The 13,463-nt window shown below is 44.8% G+C and overlaps 1 protein-coding gene across 10 annotated transcripts in view; it reads right to left on the bottom strand.

Annotated features, from left to right (window-relative positions):
- ELN (elastin) overlaps nt 1-13,463 on the bottom strand; it is a 96,896-nt gene that overhangs the window by 13,130 nt on the left and 70,303 nt on the right. For 6 of the 10 annotated variants that reach the window (XM_087958880.1, XM_087958872.1, XM_087958876.1 and 3 more), the window contains 6 exons: nt 11,909-11,959; nt 9,587-9,814; nt 9,394-9,462; nt 6,210-6,413; nt 4,967-5,020; nt 1,807-1,917 (listed from right to left, as the gene is read on the bottom strand). In XM_087958880.1, coding sequence (XP_087815006.1) covers nt 1,807-1,917; nt 4,967-5,020; nt 6,210-6,413; nt 9,394-9,462; nt 9,587-9,814; nt 11,909-11,959 — 717 coding nt within the window. The remainder of the gene's footprint in view (nt 1-1,806; nt 1,918-4,966; nt 5,021-6,209; nt 6,414-9,393; nt 9,463-9,586; nt 9,815-11,908; nt 11,960-13,463) is intronic. The other 4 variants (XM_087958873.1, XM_087958874.1, XM_087958877.1 and 1 more) reach the window with 3 other exon arrangements.

Below are 13,463 nucleotides of genomic sequence, written 5' to 3'. Positions count from 1 at the left end.
TGGCTTGGAATAGCAGCAGAAGGCAGCATCTGGAAGCATCTTATGGAACATGCACAATGGCTTTAGGGCAGGCAACATGATATTCTTTTCCTACCAAGTAGTAAAAACAGTAGGAAGCATGGCTATGTAAAAACACAGCAGAAGCAGCAGAGAACTTTTAATGCATTCATTTGGGATAGAATCGGCACTAAAACTCTGTCCCACTTTAAACAGACTGTTGGCTATGTTTTCGTCTTGACTTTGGTTTTGTCCTGTCTTGGTTTGATTTTGCTTTGCTTTGCTTTGGATTTCATTTTGTTTGGTTTTGGTTTTGTCAGGCAGATCTACCAGTCTTTTGAAACACCACTGAGCATGTATTTCATAACAGCACTGAAAAAAGGCTGAAAACAGGATCTTTGTCACTGATGGATCCCCGATTCCCCCCTCCCCCTATAAACCAGTGTTTCTAATTTCCCACAACACTTAAGAGATGCGGACTTCAAACTGGCTTGCTGGCTGGGAATTTCTGGAAGTTGAAGCCCATGCATTTTTAAATTGCTGAATGGACTAACAGTGCTATAAACAATCCCTCCCTTTCCTGGATTTCCTGCAGCAGTATTTGAAAATCAAAAGGTAATACAGAATATCGCTGCTTTGACGTGCAATACAGCTTGCCAAATACCCGAATAGGGTTTGCATTTCAGCATTTCTGAACGGGAAAATCGAAACAATCTTGGAGGGGGGGGGGGCTCAGTTGTGGAACTCTTTGCTCTTGAAGGCTTTCTTGACCCTCTACTACTAGCTCTGAGGAGGGTAGGCAAATGTTTGCTTATTGCCGGAAGTATTTCTGCTGCTGGGGAACTCATTGTTTTGTTCCTTGCCATTGTTAATTAAATTTGTAAGTGCATTTCAATGATTTAGCTTAGTTGCCTTGCATTATGAACTGATTAGAAATTCTGCGGTGTTCCCAAAGAAATACTAATTTGTCTGGGAATAATACAATAAATATACCGTGTTTCTCCAAAAAGACAACCCACCTTGAAAAGAAGCCCTATCACTTTTTGAGCGTATGAGATCAAATTAAGCCACAAAATTAGGGAGTGGGGTGAGGCATACAGGTAAAAAAATAAGCTAGGGTGGGGATGGTGGATGGTGGAGCTGCCCTACTTACCAGGCCTCGCACACCCTGACACATGCCTCACCTTCTTCTGTGGCCGCTTGCAGCCATTCGATCCAGAGCTCTGTTAGCGGCTGCAGAGAGCTTCCGGCAGGCATCTGAAGGTGAAACAGAGGCCGGAACGATGTGGTGCAAGTGGGGGCAAGCGGCCACAGAAGAAGTGGGCCAGCAGCGGGCTCCTGCCAGGTGGGGCTGTCGGTGCCACTGCCGCGAGGTGAGTCAATAATTAGAATCAGGGGTGGGATCTGACCGGAATAACAACTGGTTCAGGGAGCGCATGCATGTGCGCGCACACTACCAGCTCCAGCAAGCATTTACCTTCTCCAGCTGACGAGCGGCACTCAGCTATGCCACACAAAACAGCTGAGGAAGAAAACGCAGCCACTAAAGGACCAGCCTGGAGCCCAGGCAGCAGGTGGGCCAAACAGCAGACCAAAACCTTGTCCCAGCGAACCAGTTCGGTGTCAGCTGCTCTTCAGAGCTACCGGTTCTATAGAGCCGGACCGAACTGGTAGGATCCCATCCCTAGCCTAGCCCCTAGCCTAGCTGTTTTTTTCGGGGGATCAAAAGAAAATAAGACCCGACTTTCGTTTTTGGAGAAATACGGGTAGCTGGTATTAAATGTTGGCATATACAGTAGCATTACTTACCTCCACCTCTTGCGATTCCTCCAATGCCAGTCACAAGTCCATTAACAGCACCAGGTACTAGGCTGCCAACCCCTCCTCCAGGCACAAGTCCTCTTCCTCCACCTGCTCCTGCTTGGGCAAAGCAAACGTAAGAAAGAGAAGGTTTTCTGTTCCACTGTGTAAGAGTTGAAGTTCTCCAAGGAGGATATTCAGTTCAAAACATGAAGCCTGGGTGCTTTGTGTTTTTCTCCGAGACACCACCACCCTTTTTCACTGTTTGCAGATGGCTACTTGTATTCTTATTACGATGGGGGTGTTTTTTTTTTCATTTGCAAAATGAGGCCGCTCAATCATGCAGCATTTTTCTGCAATTGTTTGTTCCCCTCCAGAACTGTGCTGCTAAATGACGCAGTGGTATTCTCACGGGCAATTGCAGGCCTGTGTATTGAAGTAGGTATTTTTGCCCTTCTGCTATCACACCATCTTATGCAATTTCTCCAGCTGCAAAGGAAAGCCAGATCAAAGGTTGGGCACATCAACTACGCCCCAAACAATGCTTGAGGTGTGATCCTTACATATCAACCTATTATCTGCCACTTAAACCACTTGTGCTGTATTCCTGGAAATTCTACAGCAGAGGTCCCCAAACTTGGCAACTTTAAGACTTGTGGACTTCAACTCCCAGAGTTGAGCTATGCTGGCTGGGAGAATTCTGGGAATTGAAGTCCACAAGTCTTAAAGTTGCCAAGTTTGGGGACCCCTGTTCTACACTGTAGGCCTAGAGCTTTTTATTTATAGCAGAAGAAAGCAGGTGTAGTGATGAAGGTTTTGGACTAGGACTGGGGAGATCCAGGTTCAAGTCCACCAAGAGCGGGTGATTTTGCCCTGGTGACTCAGACTAACCCTCTTCGGGGTTGTTGTTATGGCAATAAAATAAAGGGAGTTCCCCATGTAGCTTCCTTGAGCAATTGGAGGAAAGGGGGAATAAAAATCTTACTGGTTCGAGCAGTAATAATAACATGCATCAACCTATTTGCTGGTTTCATCATCTTGCTTTTGTCCCCTGGTAAAGTCCCAACTTTTGAGAAAGGTCTGGTGAATGTAGCTACACTTCTATGGCTGTATTCACACACACACACACACACACACACACACACACACACACACTTTTTAAAGCCTGTGGTTCTGCATGATATGCTGAGCCACCAATGATCAATTACTAAACGATGTTTAAAGAGAACCAAGGCCATGGATGGTGAGAGACTAAAAATAAAAATGTGAAGCACCTTTTCTGACTCATTGTTCTGACCCAAACCCTTTTCCAATAAAACAAACATGAACCAAAGGGAACAGAAACCTCTTAATGATTTTTATGAATCTCTGATTAAAAGGCTGCTGCAAATTAATTAACTTTGACAAGCACAAGCCTCGCCAAAACTGTGCGAGGCTGCCAAGAATAACAGATAAGAAATATTTTACAACACAAGAGTCTTCGAATACCAACTTAAGATACTGCAATGTCCACGAGGCTGGAGTTTCAAAACGTTTTTGCTTCCTACAAAGTCTGATTCACAGCTGGCTTTTATCTTCTTGAAGGAGGGGCCGTTATCTTGCAGCCTTACTCCCGAGTCGCCCATACTGCTGCAGCTGCTCTTTCCTGCGAGCAATCCTGTGCGCACAAGCACTTGGCACAGGCTCCTCGGAACCTCCTCATCGCTGCTGCCAGTCCCTACAATCTCTGAAGGTAACAGCCCACTTCCTAATAGTCCTGGCCCCTCATCTGAGTCCTCACTTTCCTCAGCCATCTGCACCTGCTGCCAGCTAACCACAACGCTCATACAGTTGATTAGCAGGTACAAGCTTTTGTGAGCTGCATCAGAGGCTCTGTGCCTCTGATAATGTGCACGGCCATTCACAAAAGCCTATGCCTGTTAATAAACTTATTCAGAAAAGGTGCTACCAGATTCATCCTGATTTCCCCCACCCCCCAAACACATAAACTAACATTCATACTGACGTGTATAACAGGAGATGGGAGGGGGATCTGGGACAGAGAACTCTCTTCAGATGCTATGTTCTCTCCAAAGGACACAGTCTCCTTAGAGCAGCAGCCCCCAACCTTTTGGGCACCAGGGACCAGTTCCATGGGGAGAGGTTTTCTCCACGGACCGGAGGGGTGTGGTTTTGCATGCTGCCTGCATCCCATGGATGGGGCTTTGCTTGTTTGTGCAGCCCAGTTTCTGACATGCCTTGGCTCATTGCTGGTCCACAGACTGGGGGTTGGGGACCCCAGCCTTAAAGCAGAGAGCTGAGTGGTCCCTTAGCCCCAGTACTTCTAACTCAGTGAACAGATTTTTCCCCTTAAGTGAGGAATGGACCGAGGCCCAGAAATATGGACTCTTTCATTTCTCCTTGTGTTTAGTGCTCCATTTGCTGTTTACTAATACTGTGCAGAATCAATATAAAAGTGAAAAGGGGACTTTTGGGGTATATTAGCACTCATGTGGCATCTGCTTGCAACTCTGCAAAGTTTAGGTGATGTCCTCTGTAGCTGCAGCAGGACTCTAAGGAAAGACACACTTGGTTTAAAGCAGGGGTGTCAAACTCGATTTCATTGAGGGCTGCATGAGGGTTGTGTTTGACCTCGGGGAGGGGAGGGGTGAGTGGGCGTGGCTGCGGTGGGCATGGCCAACTTGACGTCATTCATGTCAAAGGCGTCTGTGGTGGGCCAAGTGCTCTGCCAGCGAAAATGGGCTCCTGAGCTCTGTTTTCGGCCGCGACGGCCTCCTGCCGCCCTCAGCCAATGAAAATGGAGCTCGGCCCCCCTCCCTCGGAGCTCATTTTTACTGGCAGAGGGCGGCAGGAGGCCATTGTAGCTGAAAACATAGCCGTGTGTGGCCCTCCTGAACTCATTTTTGCTGGCAGAGGCACTGCGGGCTAGTCCTTTGCTGTTTTTAGGATGGCCCCATGGCCCAGATCTAAGCATCTTGTGGGCTGGCCCTGGGCCTTGAGTTTGACACCCCTAGTTTAAGGAGATGCAGACAAGTACTACAACATGCTTCTGTACTTCCTAATGTATCTTGTTGCCTCCAAATCTGAAATGCTGCAAAGCCCCAGTAGAAACTGTTAGTTGCCTATATTTACAATGCTGCTCTAAATTGTTGGATTGAAGCGACCTTACCATATTTTGCTGCCTTGGCAGCTGCTTTTAGAGCGGCTGCAGGACTTCCTGGAACTGCAAATATAAGAAAAATAAAGATGAGGTCTTTGGATCATCAACCCTTATTGTGCATAGTTCCCCAGTTCATGGCAGGATTGGGAATCACCTCAATGGTAGCCTAACTTCAGCTAAATAACCATGAAACCACACTGCAAACGGAATATGAGTCAGCAGGGTGGTGTAGCTGCCAAAAAGCCAAACAATTTTAGGCTTCATTAGTAAAGGTACAGTATCCAATATGTGGGAATAATACTCAGTTGTACCAATTGTAGGCACCAAAATTTAAGGAATCAGAGGATTCAGAATAGTTTCATAAAAGGTCAACTAAGATAATAACCTGAAACAAAGAGAGATTGAAGTAGTTAGACATGTTTAAGTCTTGTGAAAAAGAGCCTAGAGAGAAATATGGTACCATGCTTCAAATATCTAAAAAGCGACCACATAGAAGAAAATTGGTAAAACTTATTATTTTATCATTACAGACTGCAGAGACATGGAATCATAAAGGAAGTCAGTTTCCAATTGAATATTGGAAAAACTTCCTAAGGGTAAGAACAGTTGAAGTGTGAAATGCTGACAGGCTTCCCTTCCCTGGATATATTCATCCAGAAACTGGATGCCCACCTTTTAAGAGACGCTTTAACTTGAATTTTTGCACTGAACAAGGATTATTTCATTCATGTATGGAAAAAACTTACATAGCTGCTCATCTGCCAGAATGAATTCTGGGTGGCAAACAGGGTACAATGCAATTCCAATACAACACCCCTCCTCCAATTTAACCTAAATGTTGATATGATCAAACCTGCATCCATAAATCCACCACCCCATGTTAGCTCCATTGGATCGTAGCTACAAAGCCTAGGGGGAAAGCCAGGTCTTCACTTCTTTCCTGAACCTGTATCTCTGGGGAAGGGGGTTCCGTAAAACAGGCATCATGACAGAGAAGGCATACTTCCAAATTCCCATCAAATTCGCACTGTCTCACTAAGGGTCAGGAGCTGGACTGAATGGCCTAAATATACAGAATGTTCCCCACTGTTGAGTTAAACTGCTAAACACCCACTCTAGAGCTGACACAAAATTGGTTGGTTGTGCTGGGTTGTAAGCCGCCTAGAGATGGCTCTTGGCAAGATGGGCAGCATAAAAATTCAGTTGGCAGTAATGCTGTGCTTTTATGTTTCCTACATACACAAGAACTTACCTAGTCCGCCAGGCACAACTCCGCCAGGCACAACTCCACCAGGTACAACTCCGCCAGGCACAACTCCGCCAGGCACAACTCCGCCAGGCACAACTCCGCCAGGTACAACTCCGCCCGGCCCAACTCCACCAGGCACAAGTCCGCCAGGCACAACGCCTCCAGGTACAAGTCCTCCAGGCACAACTCCGCCAGGCCTAACTCCACCTGAGGGAAAAAAATATTGAAACAAATAGTCTGATTATATGGACCAATTTGTGTTTTTATCTTCTTTAGTAATATTTGTTGGATTAGGATGAGGTATCAAGTTTATAACTGATGAGTATTATTTCCTCATAAATGACTTAAATGAGGGAATAGAAGGGGAACTCATCAAATTTGCAGATGATGCTAAACTAGCAGGAATATCAAACACCTCAGAAGATAAATTCAGGATCCAAAAATATCTTGACAAACTTGAACAATGGGTCCTATCCAACAACATGAATTTTAATGTGGAGAAAAGCGAAGTTTTACATTCAGGCAGGAAAAGCCAAAGATATAAGTACAGATAAGGTGAGACCTGGCTCAGAAACAGTAACTGTGAGAGGGACCTTAGAGTCCTTGGTGGATGATCACTTGAATAAGAGCCAGCAGTGTGCAGCAGCTGCCAAAAAAGCTAATACAATCCTGGGTTGTATAAACAGAAGCATAGAATCAAAATCACGTGAAGTATTAGTACTGCTTTATAAAACCCTAGTAAGACCACACCAGGAATACTGCAACCAATTTTGGTCACCATACTACAAAAAAGATGTTGAGACCTTGGAAAAAGTTCAGAGAAGAGCAACTAAGATGATCAAAGGCTTGGAGACTAAAACCAGGGGTGGGATTCAATTTTTTTAACAACTGGTTCTGTGGGCGTGGCTTAGTTGGTGGGCATGGCTTGGTGGTCATGTGACTGGGTGGACGTGGCTTGGTGGTCATGTTATTGGCTGGGCGTGGTCAACTCAATATCACTCACATCGAGGCACCATCTCCTTGCCTGGCCTCTAATGACTGTGGGGATGCTGCAGAAGTGTAAGTGTGAAAAACAGTAATAAGTCACTTTTTTCAGTGCCATTGTAACTTTGAATGGTCACTCCACACAAGCAAAGTACCAGCAAAGGAGGGGGAAAAAACTCCAGAGAAGTTCCAGAGACAGGAAGTCTAGTTCTGCCAAGAATGTAATAAGGGTTAATGGAGAGGCAGTTTCTGTAAGCAACACCAGAATGTTTCCTTCCTGCCTTCCTTACAGGATTAGGCCAGTAATTTCTTCTAACAACCGGTTCTCTGAACTGCTTGGAATGTTAACAACTGGTTCTAGCGAATAGGTGCAAACGGGTAGAATCCCACCCCTGACTAAAACATATGAAGAACGGCTGCAGGATTTGTGTTTGGCTAGCTTAAGGAAAAGAAGAATTAGAGGCGACATGATAGCAGTATTGTTAGGAATGTAAGTCACCTAACAGTTATTTGGGTTGGAAACATATAAAGCAGGACAGACATTTTAATACTGTTTCTTTAAGAGAATGCTAAAACTGTAATTGGGTGTGGTTTCTCAAATGGCCATAAGATGGAGCCAAAAACCTGGGTTGTTGAAGAGTGTCTCAGAAAGTCTCAGTGAGTATCTGTTCCTGTTCTGGTGTTTTCTGGAGAGTGTTGCCGTTCCTGTATTGACTGTTATTCTTGGATTTGATGTAAGTCTGTTACTGAACTGTTTTTGATACTGGACTTTGTTACTGGATTATCCCTGGACTGAAAAATGACTGCTTTAACCGTGAATGACTTGGACTGTGTTGAACTTTGATTAACGTTTTACTGGAAGTAAAAACCTACATTTTACTATACAATGTATCTGTGTGCTAGTTGTGTGTTATTCTTCACCACTCTCACTACCTCTCCCTATGCGCGCTCATTCTCCTAACGGGGAATTACCTCAACAAGCATTCCAGTATTTGAAGGGCTGTCATGATGAAGAGGGGGCCAAATTATTCTACAAAGTACCAGAGGGCAGGGCAAGAAACAAAGGTTGGAAATGAACCAAAGAGAGATGCAAGATGGAATTAAGGAAAAGCTTCCTAACAGTGAGGACAATTAACCAGTGGAATAGCTTCCCTTCAGAAATCGTGGGCGCTCCATCACTTTTAAGAAAAGACTTATCTGAAATAGTATAGGTTCTCCTGCTTGAGCAGGGGGCTGGACTAGAAGACCTCTAAAGTCCCTTCCAGATTCTATTCTATTCTATTCATTTGCAAATTATCTCTGTGTCTACCTCTAAAGAGAAAAAAGGAATGGAATGTTCAAGTATTGAAAAACATCATTGAAGTGCCTCCCTCTGCCCAATTCCTTTTGCTGTAGGAGCAGAGTGCAATTCAGCAATCCAGCAGAATCTTGTATTATCTCCACAAAGATGCTGAGTTTGGTTTTGTGTGTCTGACAAATTTGATTCAGTATAAATGAGAAATACTGAATGAGAAATAATCAGAAGGCAAGATCCTAAAATCCACAACAGTGGTTTTCAAACTCAGCAACTGTAAAATGAATGGATTTCAACTCCCAGAATTCCCCAGCCACTGTGCTGGCTGGAGATTTTGGGGAGTTGAAGTTTTCACACCTTAAAAGTTGCCAAGTTTGAAGAGCATTAATCTACAAGGATGATAATTTTTGGCTTAGAAACAAAAACGGGATAAGGGCAGTGATAAACTGAGGGGGAAATTTGAGTGATAAATCTTTTTGATTATGCTTGAAGGATTGTTTTAGTGGGAAGAAGGTGAATGCATTTTGAAGCAATGACCTGGGCTCTCAGACAGGTGGGGGGTGGAATGAATAAACTTGATTCAGTAAAAGAATTATCTAATGACACAACATGTATATTAATGGTTTATATTAGGTCCAATGAAGATCTTGATTTTCAAAATAATTTAACATATATTTGTCCTACAGAGAGGCTTGCTTTTAAAATTAATATCTATGGATTTTTTTAATAATATTACATATAGAATATTTTGCCAGGCTCAAGGTATATAATTTAATTTGCCTCAGTCAGCAATTTATTTTGCATGCCATTCTGTATGTTTGCTGATGTCTGGCATTTTGAAATAGATTGTCATATCTTGCTATTCACAAACTCTGTTGCAATGAGAAAAGAAATAGGTTGCATTTTTACCATATGCTGCTGCTTTTGCTGCTGCCTTAGCTGCTGCTGCTGCTGCTGCTGCTCCTGCTAACCCAGTTCCTAATGTGCATAAAAACACAGTTAAGTTACAGGACAGAATCCATACTGGCATGGAGGTCTTCTGCATCTGGGACTACTGGAACCCCAGAAACTCCACCAATACCTGGGATGTTACTGACTCTACCTGGAACAACGCCGCCACCACCAGGGATGACGCCACCAGGGCCAACACCACCAGGGATGACGCCACCAGGGCCAACGCCACCAGGGATGACGCCACCAGGGCCAACGCCACCAGGGATGATGCCACCAGGGCCGACGCCACCAGGGATGACGCCACCAGGGCCAACGCCACCAGGGCCAACGCCACCAGGGATGATGCCACCAGGGCCAACGCCACCTGGAACCCGCCCTAGGAAAGAAATTATGAAATGGGAGTGAGGAACTTGGTGGAAACTCAGTTCAATTGCATTGGAAACGTAGCAGAAACTCAACTGGACGAAAACTTAGTGGGAACTCAAAGAAGATTCACCAAAGTCCTTGCTGCCTACCAGCCATACATACTCAGAAAATCCATGCGGCTTCAAAGTGGCTAATCATAAGGGCAGACTTGGGAGAGAACGCCCTGCATGCTACCATCTAATGACTACATTAGAGCAAAAAGAGTCTATATCAGTACCAAAGCACTAACCTATCCATGCTCATTTTGCAATCCTACCACATAAAGGATTCCATTCATATATATGCTTCCTCGTGCAGGCAATGACACAAAGTTTGAGGGAGGTTTCCCAGGCTGTGTTTGTTGGTTCATTACTCTGGTCCCTCAGATTCGTGGGGTGTACAGGCAGAAGTACCCTTTTTATAAATGACCTTCAATATGAGGAATTCTCTTCCATGACAGTTCTGCTTAGTCTCTCCCTCCCTGCCTCCCTCTTTGGTTTTTGGTTTTTCACTGATTCAAAAGATGTGTTCTATTCCTCAAGATTTTCACTGATCTCATTGCTGCCCTTTTATATAGTGTATGTGTCTGTTTGATGTATGAGCCTATTTGATACAGTGATTTAAACCAGTCACTTTCTCTCTGTCCTGGGGAGGTGAATTGTAGAGGTTCCTAAATAAAAATCCACACGACACCCCCAGATCACAGAAGTATCTCTGCGTATATAGCAACTACTTCCTGTGCAAGTAGACATAGGATATATTTGGGCATTCAATCAATCCCCATTTTGCCTTGAAAGCCTGAACCTTGCAACTTGCACATGTTAAGAAAGTCAATTTGATTTTCTAAATTTTCTTTTGCATAATTTATGGTTAGAGGGAGGGAAATTTCAAAGTATAATTTCTAGTTTTGTTTTGGCTAGATAACTAGGGGAAGTGTTAAGAAATACGTAATCAATTGAAAACTTTCCTGATTTCAAACATACTCTAAGGCAGGGGTCACCAACCTTTTGGACCTCAGAGATCACCAAACTCATAATTTTAAATCCCGCGGACCACTAATATGAATTTTGACTGACGGTGGTTTGTTGACATTGGTGGGAAAGTTAGTCCCATATTCCAGAGCTGCAGTAGTCACAGGACTGCCCCTTTGGTCAGCCCTTTGGTCATCCCAGAGCAGCTGCTCCTTCATCTGGATGCACTGGCCTGCCATGGACTGGAGGAGCTGCTCCGGGATGACCAAAGGGCCAGTCCTGTGACTACTGAAGCTCTGGAATATGGGACCAACTTTCCCACCAACGTCAGCAAGCTACCTGGGGCGGATTTCCCTCCTCCGCCATTGGTCTTACCTTCTAGTTCCAGCTCGCGTGGCTCTACTCAAGGTAAGGTTTGCGCTTGGCCGAAGGGTGGGGCCAGCGGGTAGGTGGGCCATGTGGGCGACAGAGCCTTGTGTGCTCACGCAGCCTGGATTAATTGCTTTGGGGGGAGTGCTTTGAGGGGGACATTTCTCTGCAGACCACCAAAATTTACTCGTGGACCACCAGTGGTCCCCAGACCACCGGTTGGCGACCATTGCTCTAAGGCACCAGCCATGCTGTATTAAATCTTGCTGCTGTCAGAAAGCAGAAACTCAAAATCTCCTATTTTCCCCCACCAAAATATCACAAATTTCTTTGCTCTATACTGTGCTGTACAGATTGGCATTTCTCAACCTCGTCATCTAAGATGCATGGATTTCAACTGCCAGATTTCACATCAGAGAGGGTGGGAAAACTGTATGTACGACAACATTGTTGTTTTCAGTAGTAGTTGTAACTTCATGCTGGGTTTACCCACCTGTCCTCTAGTTTCTGAGAGGTCACTAAGCACACTTACTAAGTGCAACTTTGTCCATCCCAGGGAAGTACTTTAATGGTAAGGGGGAAAGGGGGAAGGAGAAAGGAAGGGAGAGAAGAATGGAGGGCCCAATCCTACAATGCGCACTGCAATGATATCTACCTGCCTTGAGTTTGCTACAAATACCCCTCCCCCCAAAAATAAAGATATTTCGAATAATTGGGAGACATACCGTATTTTGCTGCTTTAGCGGCAGCAGCTGCTGCTACTGCTGGACTCACTCCTTGCAGATTCAAGCAAGAGAAGAAACAGGAGGTAGAGCTTAATAATAGAAACGTAATGCATTTCAAATATAGTCTTGCTGTGATAATAATGCAAAACTGCCATTATCCTCATTATAATCTTACCCTAATTTTAAGAAATAGTGGAAATGAACCTCTGGGGCCCAAGGGAAGGTGAGGAAACAATTTATTTTGAATTTTTTGCTGGCATCAGCAAAAGGTTAGTTGGTGATAGGCAGTTAAACCAGCGTGGATTGGTTAAAACCTGGAAGCTGTTCAGTTGCGTAAGGGAGTTGAGACCTTCCCTGCCTCTGCTTCTGATCAAGTTTAGCAATAGCAATTAGACTTATATACCGCTTCACAGCGCTTCACAGTCTCTCTAAGCAGTTTACAGAGTCAGCATTTTGCCCACAACAATCCGAGACCCTATTTTACCAAACGTGGAAGGATGGAAGGCTGAATCAACCTTCAGCCGGTCAGGATTGAGGGAATCGAACTCCTGGCAACGTGAGCAGAGCTATCTTGCAATGCTGCATTCTAACCACTGCACCACCATGGCTCTTTACTTCATGTCCAGAGCAGAGGTGGTATTCAGCAGGTTCTGACCAGTTCTGGAGAACCGGTAGTGGAAATTTTGAATAGTTCGGAGAACTGGCAAATACCACCTCTGACTGGCCCCCACCCCCATCTATTCTCTGCCTCCCGAGTCCCAGCTGATCGACTGGGTCTTCTTTTGTTGCCCTGCACAGGAGAATGGAGCTGGAAAGCAGGTTAGTGAGGTGGGGAGGGAATGGGGATTTTGCAGTATCCTTCCCTAGCCACGCCCACCAAGCCATGCCCATAGAAAACTAGTAATTTTTTTTGAATCCCAGCACTGGTCCAGGAACTCTTTTCATCAGACACCCAGTGAAAAGGAGGGGGTGGCAAAAGAGGAAGATGAGTTCCCTGGCTCATTTTGGTTCTGGCCCCCCATAACCACCAGATGATTCCCAAAAGGCTACATAGTCCCGTCCCCCTGCTTAGCATAGAACCTTAGCACTGGAGAGAAAAAAACCCCATACATGCTTTAAATTAAGGTGACCAACTTTTTTACAATGAGAAGGAGGACACAAATAAATTGAAGAGAAAAAATAAATAAAGCCACTTGCGCGTGGCACACTCTCTGAAAACAATTCTCCTGTGTGGAGCGCATGCGTCTCATAATCGTGTCTCACCGCACTGTACCGAGCCTTGACGAATCGCCATGTCAAATACAAATACGTCACATCACACACAACGGATCGGATCGGCATCGATCAAATACGGAGATTTACAGATTAGCCTTCAAATATCAAAAAGGAGGACATGTAGGAGGACACTTTTCGAGAGAGGACAGAACTTACAAAAGGAGGACTGTCCTCCCTAAAGGAGTACGGTTGGTCACCTCATTTAAATAAAATACAGCATTGTAATAAGTCAGGGATGTCAAATTCAAGGCCCAGGGCCTGGATCTGGCCTGCGGGGTGC

The sequence above is a fragment of the Notechis scutatus genome, chromosome 1, assembly GCF_049901735.1.
Source record: "Notechis scutatus isolate UNSWTSFEM ecotype Mainland chromosome 1, rNotScu1.2, whole genome shotgun sequence".
Lineage (NCBI taxonomy): Eukaryota > Metazoa > Chordata > Lepidosauria > Squamata > Elapidae > Notechis > Notechis scutatus.
This window is presented reverse-complemented; position numbering and strand designations above follow the sequence as displayed.